This window comes from Mustelus asterias, chromosome 2 (assembly GCF_964213995.1).
Source record: "Mustelus asterias chromosome 2, sMusAst1.hap1.1, whole genome shotgun sequence".
Lineage (NCBI taxonomy): Eukaryota > Metazoa > Chordata > Chondrichthyes > Carcharhiniformes > Triakidae > Mustelus > Mustelus asterias.
Genome location: NC_135802.1, coordinates 65,902,353 through 65,917,756, shown reverse-complemented (window position 1 = coordinate 65,917,756; position 15,404 = coordinate 65,902,353). Strand labels below are relative to the sequence as shown.

Here is a 15,404-nt window from a genome sequence, read left to right as displayed (position 1 = left end):
AGTGAACCAGATCAGTTTTTAACAACAGTCAATTCACGGTCATTATCATGAATTCAAATTTCACCAACTGCCATGTTTCAGAGTCCCCACAGCATTACCCTGGGTCTCTGGATTACCAGTCCCGTTACAATACTACATCACCACCTCCCCTTTGTGAGATTCCATAAGTAGGAATGTAGAGACACAGCAATAAGCCAGTCAGTCCCTTACGCATGTTCTGCCATTTAATTAGATCTTCACTAATCTGTGCATTAACTCCATTTGTCTGCCTTGGTTCCATATCAGTTAATACTCTTGCTTATCAAATATTTTTCAATCCTAGTTTTAACGTTTTCAATTGACCTAACCTCATCAACCTTTTGAGGTGGAGAGTCCCAGATTTCCTCTACTCTATTTCCTAACAGCATCCCTGAGATGCCTTTCATTATTACTAAGGTTCTGCCCCTTCATTCTAGACTAAGCCACCAGAAGAAATAATTTCACTTGTATACCCTGCCAAATCTTTGAGGCATCTCAAACACAATCCCTTAATCTTCTATATTTGAGTATTTATGAGCCTTGTCTATGTAAGCTGTTATCCCTGGTATCAATCTGATGAATCTGTGCTGCACCCAACCCAACGCCAACGTATGCTTCCCGAGAATAACAGCAATTTCAACAATTAACATTCATAAAGTGTGCCTTGAATGTCGTAGTACTAGAGTTTGGCACTGAGCCACATAAGCAGATAAGACGACTTTGGAGCTATTTAGTATTAGATGCGGAACAGAAACTTACCAAGGCTCCTTAGGCAGCACCTTCTGAACCCCGCAACCATCTAGAAGGACAAGGGCAGCAGACACTTGGAAGCACCACCACCTGGAACTTCCCCCCGCCGCCCCCAAGCTACTAGTTGAAAATATATTGCCATTCCTTCACTGTTGCTGGGTCAAACTAAATCCTGGAAAGCCCTCCCTAACAACACTCTGGATGTACCTACAACATGTGGACTGAAGTGGTTAAAGAGCGCAGCTCACCACCTTCTCAGGGCAATTAGAATTAATTACTAGCCAGAGACATCCCATGAACAAATGTAAAAAATAGCATCTGCAACTGCCTGCATTTATCCTCTCTGTAAGCCTAGCTCCACCCATGCACATGATTTTCTTGTCAATCAACCTAATCAAACCCTACTCTGAAACCCCAGGAAACAACTCTAAGAATAACAACATAATAACATTAGCCGAGATTAAAACAAACACTCCAATAATTAGGAGCAGTTGCAGTTGAATTTGAAAAGAGCTCTAGCTCTTTCTCGCTCTCTTTCTTTCTGAAAATTGAAGTCTGGCAGCTGTTGTCTGAGAGTCAGACGACGTGTGTCTTTCTGTATCCCTGTCCAGAGGGGTTAAAAGGCTGGAGGACTGGGAATTCACGTAAGCTTGTTTGTCTTGCTAACTGATTCTGAAATGGAATTTACGTCTATGGACATATGGCTTAAATTAGAACTAATAGAAATAGCTAGCAGTTAAGAATTATATCTGTCATGTTTAAGTATTTCAATTGGTAAAAGTTGTGCTAATTATTTTTGTTATCTTTTAACTGTGTTGTTAAATAAAGTTTGTTTTAATAAAAGCTTCCTAGTGGGTCAATAGAATCACACCTGGAGTGGAACACCTTATGCTCACACTAATGTCAAAATCAGGAAAAGTTGGGGTCTAGTCCAACTTCAAAATATACCTTGGAGTTTCTGATTCGGTCCTTGACAGTATATTTGATGAGATCCATCATGATCTTTGTACAATTATAGTAAAACCTCTCTGTTCAGGTTGATGCGATTAATCTCACCTCTCATATCCGCTATTCCATAGCAGAATCGCATCTTCCAACCGCTATACAGAAGTCAATGGAACTGAATATTTAAAGAGGGTAGACAGGCAACCCATGTGCTACTGCTTGATTTGCAACCCTGCTCCTGTCAAATTTCACCCCCACTATCAGTTTCTCCTGTATGGTGCTGTTAGTGCACACCATCTCAATTAGATTTTATTAACTGCCGCTAGTGTGATGCAATACCTTTCAACTCACACAACCCAACTTGATCTCAAATAAAATATAATTGGAAAAAATTATACTACACAAGGAGCAAATGAATCACGGTTACCTTGAGTTTTCAATAACACTCCAACATTTTGTATTTCAGACCTTTCTCTTCCTGCAGGCGTCTGACATCTGTTAGCATCTGGCAGATTAAAATAGCTAAGATAGCAATGTGAGAAATCACAGATGCAAACCCTTTTCTCTATTCATATTTTCTGAGCAGATTAGAAATCAAAAATGGTGCCTCACCGTGCTGTTATATTGACAAGGAAGTTTATTTTAAACTGATCTAAGAAACAAGGAAAACAGCTACCACCTTGCAATAATTATAATCTTACATTAAAATTAATTGTATACATAAATTCCAATCCTCAAGAATTCAAAAGTTTCATTTGTTTAAATGTTTTGAGCATAGTCTTATCATCTTTAAAAAAAGGACTGGCAATGCAATTGTATTTGATTTATTATTGTCACATCTATTAGTATACAGTGAAAAGTATTGTTTCTTGCATGCTATACAGATAAAGCATACTGTTCATAGAGAAGGAAAGGAGAGAGTGCAGAATATAGTGTTACAGTCATAGCTAGGGTGTAGAGAAAAACCAACTTAATGCAAGGTAGGTCCATTCAAAAGTCTGATAGCAACAGGGAAGAAGCTGTTCTTGAGTTGGTTGCTACGTGACCTCAGACTTTTGTATCTTTTTCCCGACGAAAGAAGATGGAAGAGAGAATGTCCAGGGTGCAGGCATCCTTAATTATGCTGGCTGCTTTGTCAAAGTATAGATAGAGTCAATGGATGGGAGGCTGGTTTGTGTGATGGATTGGGCTACATTCACAACTTTTTGTAGTTTCTTGCAGTCTTGGGCAGAGTAGGAGCCATACCAAGCTGTGATACAACCAGAAAGAATGCTTTCGATGGTGCATCTGTAAAAGTTGGTGAGAGTCGCAGCTGACATGCCAAATTTCCTTAGTCTTCTGAGAAAGTAGAGGCGTTGGTGGGCTTTCTTAACTATAGTGTCGGCATGGAGAGGACCAGGACACCTAAAAACTTGAAGCTCTCGACCCTTTCTACTTTGTCCCCCAACTTGTATGCTAACTTCCTAGTTTTATAATAATAACTGAACACTTAATTGGCATAGGATATGCTGTATCTGATTGGGAACATAGAGTTTTGAGCAATCCATTCCAAAGAACTAGTTTTTTTCCAGATTTTTAAATTTGATTATTAATAGATCAAACTAAAGTCAGCAGAATCAAAATGTAGGTTTGGCAATCTTACTTTACAGAAAACTGGCTCAAGTGAATGAGGAGTCCATTTACAAATCATAATTGTTTAGAAGAACCAGATATTGAATATTTCATATTTCAGATGAATTAATGAATAATTGGAAAAGCAATACATTCAGTCATACGCCATTATACTTACAAGTGGTCAACACAAAATATTATACTATACTGGATCTTATTATGGAACCAGTCTGAGGCTGGAGGATTGGTCAGTGACGTCACCATTACTAACGGTTCTCAGGAAACAGAATGCCAAAACTGCATCTTTCCTCTCTTCATTGACAACACAAATGGTTACAACCAAGCTTGGCTGAAAGAGTATAACTGAAAACCTGGTAGTAAATGGGTAGAATTTGATTATAATACAAATTTTCCAGAAGACTGGTACAGATGGAGGCTGAACAAAGCTCTACCTCACAGACACCCATAAAAATATTTAGACACGGCATAGAAACAAAACAGTATTTCTTTTCTCTGTGAAATAAAAACTCATGAAATTTCCTACTGAATTAAGTTGTAGGGAGGTGGAAAAATCAGATGATCGCAACTAAATGAAAAGCTATTGGAGAAGAAATTGACCCTCACAACAATCATTTTCCAGGTAGAAAATGGGGGCAGCAAGGACCAATTTCAGGATGCTGTATTCTACGCCACAAGGGTGCCTGAAACACATCAGACCCCATAGTCTATCAGGCGATCGTCAAGTGTTCATGGCGATCACCTAAAACACAATTGTCATGAGCCATTCTCCAATCATTCGTGCCCCTCTGAGTCTCTATTTCAAAGTCTCCCACTGTCCCCAACCCCTCCGACCCCGAATTCCCAGTACCTGCCAAATGCTGTAAAGCTACAGGGCTCAACCTGTACACAGAGTAAAAAGAGCAAGTTAATCTTACAGCTGCTGTAATGCAAATATGTGGTAGCTGTGGGAAGCCACTGTTTTATTTTATTTTTAAATAACATTTTATAACGGTGTATTTGTATTAACATTTGCACATGGGATAAATCCTACTGAAGCTTCAAGTTTCACTAGTGCTGGGGTCATGTTACAATGTGACATGTTGAGATGTGCTGCTCTGCTTATCACATACTCAGTGTGTGATTTTGCTAATCTCAGCAGAAACTACTAACTCATGAATAATACATGACCAGAGGTCAGACTAATCAGTGTTGGTCACTTTATGTGAACGTATTCAACTGACCAATGAATGTGAAGGGGGTGTTCTCTGAAATAATGTACAATAATAACTGTAAGACAGAGAGCAAGGAAGACTGGTGACATCATGTAAGAGAAAGAGAGAGAGAGGGCGAGTGAGACTGAGAAGCTGGTGAACATCTGGTAATGAGTCAACTGAAGAAACTCCTAATAAACTCACACGTTTGTACCAGAGACCATGCGGTGTCAGTGAATTCTTGTCACAGAATTCCCAGTCTTTGACTTAATATAGCAGCCGTTATATTTATTAGTTTTGGTCAAAAGTGACCCCCCCCCTGTCCCCTCCACCCCCATATGAATTTGATGGTGGGGGTTCAGCAAAGGTAACACCAATGAATGTAAAAAGGGGATTGTTAGATTCTCTCTTGGTAGAGATGCTCATTGCCTGGGGCTATGTGTTGCAAATGTCTCTTGTCACTTATCAACCCAAGCTAGAATTTTGTCCAAGTTTGGCTGCATGTGGACATGGACTACTTAGTACCTGAGATAAGGATGGTACTAAACAATGAAATCATCAGCAACCATCTTCACTTCTGGCCTTATGCTGGAGAGAAAGTCACTGATGAAGCAGTTGAAGATGTTTGCGCCAAGGACTAGCTTGAGGAACTCCTACAGAGATAGCCTGGAACTAAAATGATTGGCCTCCAAAAACTAGCACCATCTTCCTTTGTGCTAGGTATGCCTCCAACCTGTGGAGAATTTACCTCTTGATTCCTATTGACCACAACGTCGCTAGAGCTCCATAATGCCACACACTAAATGTTGCCTTGATGTAGAGAAAAGTCACTTTCACCTCACTTCTGGAATTATAATTACAGTATTAGATTCAGAACCTAGCAGTTGAGCATTCATAGTCTCACCATGACAGATTCTGAAACACATTTAATAAATCTGGCAATTTTTGGGCTGCAAAAAGGAAAATGACTGCTAATAATACAAGATTCTGCTTATGAATCTGTCAGCACACTATAATACGAATTCGGAAATACACCAAGAAATGAAGAAACATTGAACATTCTTTTTATTTTAACAACCCAATAAAATGAAATACTGTTTGGGCCTATGCATATGTCTGCTCCACAAACAGAACACAGTGTATCTTTCACTAATGCTATAATAACTGGTTACTTTTATTTCAAGAACTGCATTTCAATTAAATGGTTTCATAGGAATAAGAGCAATGGATTGCAACATAGACAGAAAATGCAGGGCACCCAATAATTGGTGCAAAGAGAAAAAAAAAAACTAAATGCTGGATCAACTGTTAATGTGTAAACAGGGCACATAGAGGATTGGCTGACTGGAAGAAGGCAGAGAGTGGGGATAAAGGGGTGTTTTTCAGGATGGCAGCTGGTGACTAGTGGTGTGCCTCAGGGGTCAGTGCTGGGACCACAATTTTTCACAATATACATCAATGATTTGGAGGAAGGAACTGAAAGCACTGTTGCTAAGTTTGCAGATGTTACAAAGATATGTAGAGGGACAGGGGGTATTGAGGAAGCAGGGGGGCTGCAGAGGGAATTGGACAGGTTAGGAGAGTAGGCAAAGAAGTGGCAGGTGGAATACAATGTGGAAAAGTGTGAGATTATGCACTTTGGAAGGAGGAATGGAGGCATAGACTATTTTCTAAATGGAAAAATGCTTAGGAAATCAGAAACACAAAGGGACTTGGGAGTCATTGTTCAAGATTCTCTTAAGGTTAATGTGCAAGTTCAGTCGGTAGTTAGGAAGGCAAATGCAATGTTAGCATTCATGTCGAGAGGGCTAGAATACAAGAGCAGGGATGTACCTCTGAGGCTGAATAAGGCTCTAGTCAGACTCCATTTAGAGTATTGTGAGCAGTTTTGGGCCCCATATTTAAGGAAGGATGTGCTGGCCTTGGAAAGGGTCCAGAGGAGCTTCACAAGAATGATCCCTGGAATGAAGAGCTTGTCGTATGAGGAACGGTTGAGGATTCTGGGTCTGTACTCATTGAAGTTTAGAAGGATGAGGGGGGATCTTATTGAAACTTTCAGGATACTGCGAGGCCTGGATAGAGTGGACGTGGAGAGGAAGTTTCCACTAGTAGGAAAAACTAGAACCAGAACAATTAATGTTACCAGGGAGGCAGTGCTTGGTAGACTAATGGGACTGAAGGTGGACAAGTCCCCGGGCCCGGATGGAATGCATCCCAGGGTGCTGAAAGAAATGTCAGAGGTAATAGCGGATGCGTTAGTGATTATTTATCAAAATTCGTTGGATTCTGGGGTAGTGCCGGCGGATTGGAAAACGGCTAATGTTACGCCGCTGTTTAAAAAAGGAAATAGACAAAAGGCGGGTAACTACAGGCCGGTTAGCTTAATGTCTGTAGTGGGGAAAATGCTGGAATCTATCATTAAAGAAGAAATAGGAGGCCATCTGGATAAGAATGGTTCGATTAAGCAGACGCAGCATGGATTCATGAGGGGAAAGTCGTGCTTGACGAACTTGTTGGATTTTTATGAAGTGGTGACTAGTGCGGTGGACGGAGGGGAACCGGTAGATGCGGTGTTTTTGGATTTCCAAAAGGCGTTTGATAAGGTGCCTCACAAAAGGTTGCTGAAGAAGATTGGGTCACACGGAGGTGGGGGTAGGGTGTTAGCGTGGATTGGAGATTGGCTATCCGACAGGAAGCAGAGAGTCGGAATAAATGGGTGCTTTTCTGGTTGACAGATGGTAACTAGTGGCGTGCCGCAGGGATCGGTACTGGGGCCTCAACTATTTACCATTTATATAGACGATCTGGAGGAGGGGACTGAGTGTAGGGTAACAAAGTTTGCAGATGACACAAAGATAAGTGGAAAAGTGAATCGTGTGGAGGGCGTAGAAGGTCTGCAGAGTGATTTGGACAGGCTGAGTGAGTGGGCGAGGATCTGGCAGATGGAGTATAACATTAACAAATGCGAGGTTATTCACTTTGGAAGAAATAATAGCAAATTGGATTATTATCTAAATGGAAAGAAATTACAACATGCTGCTGTGCAGAGGGACCTGGGGGTCCTTGTGCATGAGACGCAAAAACCCAGTCTGCAGGTGCAACAGGTGATCAAGAAGGCAAATGGGATGTTGGCCTATATCGCAAGGGGGGTAGAATATAAAAGCGGAGATGTCTTGCCGCATCTGTACAGGGCATTGGTGAAGCCGCAGCTGGAATACTGTGTGCAGTATTGGTCCCCTTATTTGCGGAAGGATATATTGGCCTTGGAGGGAGTGCAGAGAAGGTTCACCAGGTTGATACCAGAGATGAGGGGTGTTGATTATGAGGAGAGACTGAGCAGATTGGGTTTGTACTCGTTGGAATTTAGAAGGCTGAGGGGGGATCTTATAGAGACCTATAAGATAATGAAGGGGCTGGATAGGGTAGAGTTGGAGAGATTCTTTCCACTTAGAAAGGAAGCTAGAACTAGAGGGCACAGCCTCAAAATAAAGGGGGGTCAGTTTAGGACAGAGTTAAGGAGGAACTTCTTCTCTCAGAGGGTGGTGAATCTCTGGAATTCTCTGCCCACTGAAGTGGTGGAGGCTACCTCGTTGAATATGTTTAAATCACGGATAGATGGATTCCTGATCGGTAAGGGAATTAGGGATTATAGGGATCAGGCGGGTAAGTGGAACTGATCCACTTCAGATCAGCCATGATCTTATTGAATGGCGGGGCAGGCTCGAGGGGCTAGATGGCCTACTCCTGCTCCTATTTCTTATGTTCTTATGTTCAGAGGGCACAACCTCAGGCTAAAGGGATGATCCTTTAAAACAGAGATGAGGAGGAATTTCTTCAGCCAGAGAGTGGTGAATCTGTGGAACTCTTTGCCACAGAAGGCTGCGGAGGCCAGGTCATTGAGTGTCTTTAAGACAGGGATAGATAGATTCTTGATTAATAAGGGGATCAGGGGTTATGGGGAAAAGGCAGGAGAATGGGGATGAGAAAATTATCAGCCATGATTGAATGGCGGAGCAGACTCGATGGGCCAAGTGGCCTAATTCTGCTCCTATGTCTTATGGTCTAACAGTGGTGTAATGAGGAAATCATTAGGGTTAAAAACAACAGCACTACTTTGGGGTGTGAACGAAAGGATGATTTCAATAACATTGTTGGTATAATATTTTCTGCACTATTTATAGCACTTTTAATATGATATGATGCCTCAAGTTGCTTCATTGGAGCACTTTAAACAGAATATAAATGCTGGTATAGAGTAGCAGGGCTGAATAACCTGTTTCTATGCTGTTGATTCTATGTAAAACCAATTCTATTTAACCAATTAAATTCCAGATCCATTAGCCAATAAGCCCCCTTAAATCAGCAACCACATTGCAGAACCATCCCTGTGGTATAATTTATATTTGGATAAATTTCTGACTGAACACATTACTTTATATCTAATATATTTTCTGTAGACTATGGCTGCTGTGACATATGTCCCACATATTCTAAAACTAATACCATCTAACAAAATAAACTTTTAAAACATTCAGAGCAGCGATAGGCAACCTAGGCTACTGAATGAGCCGCACGAGTGGCCCTCTAGATTGAAATCAGGCTTGTTCACAAACCATGACCCCATGAATCAGATTAAATACATTTAATACAGACTGAAAATTTCATGATGAGAAAATACTGTTATCATTTATATATTAATAGAGCAAGCATCAACTTCAAATGGCAAAAGCAGAATGAATATTTGCACTTTGGACACAGGGCTCTCAATGTTGCGTGCAATCAGCATCCACCTCACTTCAACTGCCCTTGCTGTACATGGAAACCACTTTCAGTCATACTGGTAGGAAAAAACTATGCAGACAGAAATCAGCGTAATGTGGCAATCCTGCATATGGCAATGCCCAACAAAATGTCTTGTTAGCCATATTCAGAACCCAGATGGCCACCATTGGTTCAGAGCATCAGAAAAAATATCATAGCCCTTTGCTCCTAAACAAACATCATGATGCATTCTGTGGGGCCTCTGGAAATTCTGGATTCCAGACACATCCTCCCTCCTATTTCATGATTCCCACTTGGCCAGGTAAATCCTTACATTCTAAGTTCAATACAAAGATTCCAGGTACATATTAATATTTTTTAAAACTGCTATTGCCAAGACCATAATTTCTGAATGGGCACACCCTGCCAGCGGGACATTTCCATTCTGAGTGGTTGTACTTACACATCAACAGTTTCCCAAAATCTCTGATGTTCTGACAGAATCAGAGATTCATTACCTAGAATATCATGATATTAGTGTATCACAACATTATGTGCTTTTCCATGCAGCATATATTCTGTAGATGTCTGAATTTGATCAAGTGTGTCATTAAATACAGATAATTTCATTTATCTAAATTTAATTTATCTAAGTAGCCAGGGTGATGAGAAGAGGAGATAGGTGCTTGCCTCTCAATGGTCAGGGAACGCACATAGAGAGGATAGTGGTTATTGGTGCACATAGTGAATGTATGCTGTGAATACAGGATATATGGGTCTGTGTGGTATATATCTTTAACTGCAAACTATAACACATTCTGTAGAGTCAAGTTGCAAATGTTAGCAGCAATGGAGTGTAACATTTTTGCTGTTAATGAACTTCAGATGCATTCAGAAGTGTTACACAGTACCAGAAAAGCATATGCTTGCGTCCTTTATAGACAACACAGTAAATTAGTCATTGCTTGGCCAAAATCAAATACTGTAATAGATCCAGATTTACAGCTAATTTGTAATAAGACCAGAAATAATACTAGAAAGATCAAGGCAGGATAAAAATCAATGAACTGCCTGCAGAGGAAATGAGAATTGGCTCCATGGTGCATACCATGTTTCTGGAATCTATCCTCACTTAAATAGGTAAATATTGATTTCTCTGCTGGAATTTAATACATTCAGAATATTGATGGAACATTTAATTACATCTTGAAAACTGCAGATTAATTCACAAGCTTTGGATGACTACAAATTTTATAGCCAAGATCAAGAAATATTGAGTGTGCAACAATTTTTCTTCATTGTTAACTTTAGCATCTAACCTTGTAGGTTTAACTTCTGGCAAATTTGACATGTATTAAAAAAACACATACCCAGCAATGAGTGTGAAGTTGCACCAGTCACTGGAATTCATTCTGTTAAGTTGGCTTTTAAAATTATATCCACACAAGTGCACCACTTCCAACATGAGAGCCTCGTTACAGATCCGTTTTGCTTTCCTGTCTGACTGGTTTAATTGTGGCTGATTATGCAGGCTTGTATTGTTCTTGGCTGGAAAAATGAACAAGATTATTAATTTAATACATATACATCAATGTTTTAAACTCACATTTTTCAAAAGAGAGAAATTCTTTTGTTTGACAGTGACACCTTACTTTACAGTTTTCAAATGTATAATTATTACAAATTATTTTTCTGGCAATGTTGAAACTTACAAATACAGCACTGTAAAACTAAGCCAATAACACTCATCTTTGGTTACTTTCCCTTAAATTCCAATTAGATACACCATGGACATTTTAATTATTTTTTCACAAGTTAGACTTTGCTTTTCATTGTTTTGAAATTGATGCTTTGAAAATATCTATCTGGTGGGACTAAAATTTCAAAGAAACCTTAGGGGTTTTGTAATGGTTTCGAGATACTTGGCATTTTTTTAACATTGTAGCATTAAGATAATTACTTCAGTTCTGCAACAACTAATTGTCTGAACAAAGCATAATCTGTGTAGTTAACTTTACACACAGAGGAACACATATCTGTGGATATAAGAGTCTGAACATACTATGTAGTAGGTGTTGGAATTCTGGTCTAGACCTCAAAGTGTAAATTTCTACTTTCCAACTTTTAGTTCTTAACCTTGTACTGGTTAAGATAAGTTTTGGTAGCAGACTTAGGCTGGTCTGCCGCATATGAGTCTGACATGCCAAGTGCTACATGTTAATGTTTGCGACGCGGCTTATCATTGTTACATAAAGAAATAGCACTGTTTAAAACCAAGTTACAAACAAGAACCAGACACCAGAACTGAGCCAAACAAGATGAGCAGAGCGCGAAGATTAAAAAGAATGCTTGCCAGATGGAAACTAGGTCAAAGCCAATCGCTGTAACTTATTCTTACCTGAAAGGCTTGATGTCAATAAACTATTACCTACAAAACAGAAAATAGAAAACATTAGAAGAGGCCATGAAGATGTTAACGCATTGATCGACTTTGATTTTGTTCCAGTTTAAAATCATTCTCAGCGATACCAATATATATTGTAATATACATGTATGGGAGTAATATTGTGGTGGGGTGTTCTTTGGAAAGGCGGCTGTGTCTTTATCTCTGATCCCGTCTCTTTCCCGTTCCCAGCCGATAGCGTTTACCGGGTTGAGCGCCACAGTCCCCAGGCAATGTCAGTAAAGAGAAAATGAAATTTACAGGCAACGTGCAGAAAACGAAGCCGCAAAAGTTGCAAAAGAAATTGAACGAAGGCGATCTAACAAAGAAAAGCGCGGTGGGCGAAGAAAGACTGAATGAAAGGGAAACATGTTTTAACAAAGAGAGCTGTACAGAGACATTTCAAAAGTTAGAAACGTGAAAAAAGGGGTTAAAGCTAATTTATTAAAAGAAAGAAGGATAACTCGCACTTAGATATGAGAGACACGACCTTACACTAAATGTTAGCCCCATGCAATGATCAGGATGAGGAGTTTAGTACAGGTGACCCAGTGAACAGCGTGGGCTGATTCCTGCCCTGCTGACATACGGTGCTGCCCGTTGGAAGCATCAGGTTAGTGAGTCAGTGGCCACTTACCCCAAACAGCGAGAGCTAAAAGCTGAAGAAGAAGAAAGACATCTTTCTCCATCACGATGCCTGGGTTCCGGGAGAGCGCTGCATTGAAAGGTGCGAAAGAGTGGGCTGCTTTCCTCCTCCTCCTCCTCCCCGGGTACTGAAATGGTCCCCGCTGCAGACGGGACAGAACGGGACGGGCAGTCTCACCAAGTTGGTGTCTCCACGGGTCTGTTAGATGTCCGGGTTTTGGGAACGGAAGGAGCGGGCTCCGCGATACCCCTGAGCCTTTCTGTGGATTGTTTTGTGTGTGTGTGAAACAAGACGAGGTTTTGGTCTTGGTTGCGACTCCCTGATGTCTGAGCTTCCTTCCCCTGCGCGCTCTTCTCCAATCGATCTGGCTGTCGCTGGATCACATGGCCGTCAAAATAAGGAGCCACTTCCCGCACTGTGTGTGTGTGTGTCAGCACTGTGCTGCTTGTTCATCACCACCATCCTGCTCACAGGCTACATTATATTGTTATCTTTATCATTTATTCTTGTGAGATGGCATTTTGAAAGTGTAATGTATTTTTGTATTTGTAAATTGTTTGATAAATAAGAAGAGTGGCTACATTATTATTCCGCCACGCACTGCTATCACTAACTATCACATTTTAAAATCATCCCTGCATTCAGAAGCAATTGAAGAAAGGGGAGATAGAGGATAGAACTCTCTGCTCACTCTCATTTCGGTCCCGTTAAAGCCCAGCCTGTGTGTGTGTGTTTTTGATGTGTGTTTAAACTGCTGCTAGTTGGCAGTGATGCCGAATGGGAGATAGAAAACAAAGCAGCAATTATGTTCCCAGGTTTTGGCCAGATGACTTGTTAATATCCGGCCCACATCGTTCCCAACTGGAACACTCGCGAAGGATTTTATTAAACACAGTTCAGCTGTCCCGCTTTCTCTGGGAATTTGGGGCAGAACCTCAACGCAAAGCCAAATGACCCAAACATAAACCTGTCACCAACTTGTTCCCCCCCGTGACAATTTTGAAGCAAAAACACGATATTAACCGATTTCACGCCTGGCGATTAGAAAATTGGACGCATTTCCCCCCAAATTGGATTGCGCACAGATCTTGGGCAGAGTAAATACAGTGGCTATATAATTCCATCTCCGGGCTGCTGGTTAGCTCGGATGGCCGGTGTATGAATCAGATTAAAGCCAACATCACCGGGTTCAATCGGGGTTTCCCTCCTTACCCTGCTTATAATAGAAAATCATGACACTTTTTGTCATGGTTTGCTAAATTCTAAGGACCTTTCTTTTGATAGACAGCTTATGAAGAATTGCAACTCAGTGTAAAATTAACTAAAGCATACTTTATTGGACTTCTGTTCCTCAGTGAATTCAGCCTTTAAGACTTATTGTTTATTTTGCTTACTAGTGTCACAAGCCGGCTTACATTAACACTGCAATGAAGTTACTGTGAAAATCCCCTAGTCGCCACACTCCTGCACCTGTTCGGGTACACTGAGAGAATTTAGCATAGCCAATGCACCTAAACAGCAGGTCTTTCAGGCTGTGGGAGGAAACCGGAGCACTCACACACGGAGAATGTGCAGATTCTGCACAGACAGCATCCCAAGTCGGGAATCAAACCAGGATCCCTGGCACTATGTGGCAGCAGTGCTAAGCACTGTGCCACCGTGCTGCCCAGAAAACTCCGAGGCAGGTATGAGGCAGACTGAACACATGTTTTGGAGTGTGTTTTTCCTGGAACAGGTCACTAACTTTAAGTCAGAGGGTAGAGCATGGCGAGTACCACTTCACACCAAGTGTGGCTGACCAGGCGTCTCTCTCACTTTAAGCCGTTTGCCTATAGGCGTGTTGGAAGAATTTGTAGGCTCATAATCAACTTGTTTGGCCACATTTTATACACACACTTTCCATGGCCATCGAGTGTGGGAATGCGACTTGATTCCAGAGATTCTGGCTGAAAGATAGGGGCTGAATTCTCTGGCCGTCTGCACCCCGCCAGCACTGACAGTGAGGACAGAGAATTTGGCACTCAGCCAAATCTCCCTCCGTTCACTGCAGCGGGACGGGAAAATCCCAGCTACAAGTGAGGTCAGAGAATCCAGCCTCGGGACACTACCCTCTGCACCACAAGAACTCCTTTCAAACTTTAACCTGGTCCAGAATTCTGAGTCGTTTGTTGACCCTATATTAGACCAACTTTGTATGAACGTTAGTATTTAACTCATTGTTTTACCAATGCAGTTTTCATTATTGAGTTCTTAAATAGATCCAACTAAGCACACCTCAGATTGGAAAGGGAAAACTATTTACCTGCTGGGGTATACTGCACAGAATTGCAATGTCCATCGGCCATTACTGCCTCATCGCCAGCTCATTACAAATGAATACACTGTGTGCTAAAATAATAAGTTTATTTATTTTTGATTTATTAGTCACAAGTAGGCTTACATTAACACTGCAATGAAGTTACTGTGAAAACATCATAGAAATGTAAAATAACAAAATAACTGTACGATAACAAGGTCATTAACATCTTGTACTTTACATAAAGCTATTTAATTGATTTACCAATAGTCCACTGATCCGTTTTAAGATCACATGCTGGGATTAACTACTTTACTTCATTCATAATTGGAACAAGCACATTATTTCATTTAAAACTGCTAACTGTTTTGAACTATGTAAATAACTTAAAACACACTCCCCAGGAATGTGTGCATGGCTGGCATTTATTTCTCATCCCTAATTGCCTTTTGAAGATGATGGTGCATGCACAGAGTGCTATCCTTTTACATTTTGATTAAATTGAGTGGCTTCCTGGGCTATTTCAGAGAACAGTTAAAGAGTCGACCAGATTATGGAGCGGCTGGATTCACATGTAGCTCAGACCAGATAAGGACAGCCGATTTCCCTTCCTGAAGGACATGAATGATCCAGATGGATTTTTTACACTAATTTGATTAGTTTCCTGAACATTATGAATGAGACTAACATTTTATTCCATATGTTTTAATTAAATTCCTGCGG

At 40.8% G+C, this 15,404-nt stretch overlaps 1 protein-coding gene across 1 annotated transcript in view; it reads right to left on the bottom strand.

Annotated features, from left to right (window-relative positions):
- LOC144508493 (receptor activity-modifying protein 3) overlaps window positions 1-12,722 on the bottom strand; it is a 56,190-nt gene extending 43,468 nt beyond the window's left edge. Inside the window, exons 1-3 of the mRNA XM_078236464.1 lie at window positions 12,377-12,722; window positions 11,695-11,724; window positions 10,667-10,844 (exon numbers count right to left, since the gene is read on the bottom strand). Of these exons, the coding sequence (XP_078092590.1) occupies window positions 10,667-10,844; window positions 11,695-11,724; window positions 12,377-12,428 (260 nt within the window). The 5' untranslated portion in view covers window positions 12,429-12,722. The remainder of the gene's footprint in view (window positions 1-10,666; window positions 10,845-11,694; window positions 11,725-12,376) is intronic.
- Window positions 12,723-15,404: the final 2,682 nt, after the last annotated feature.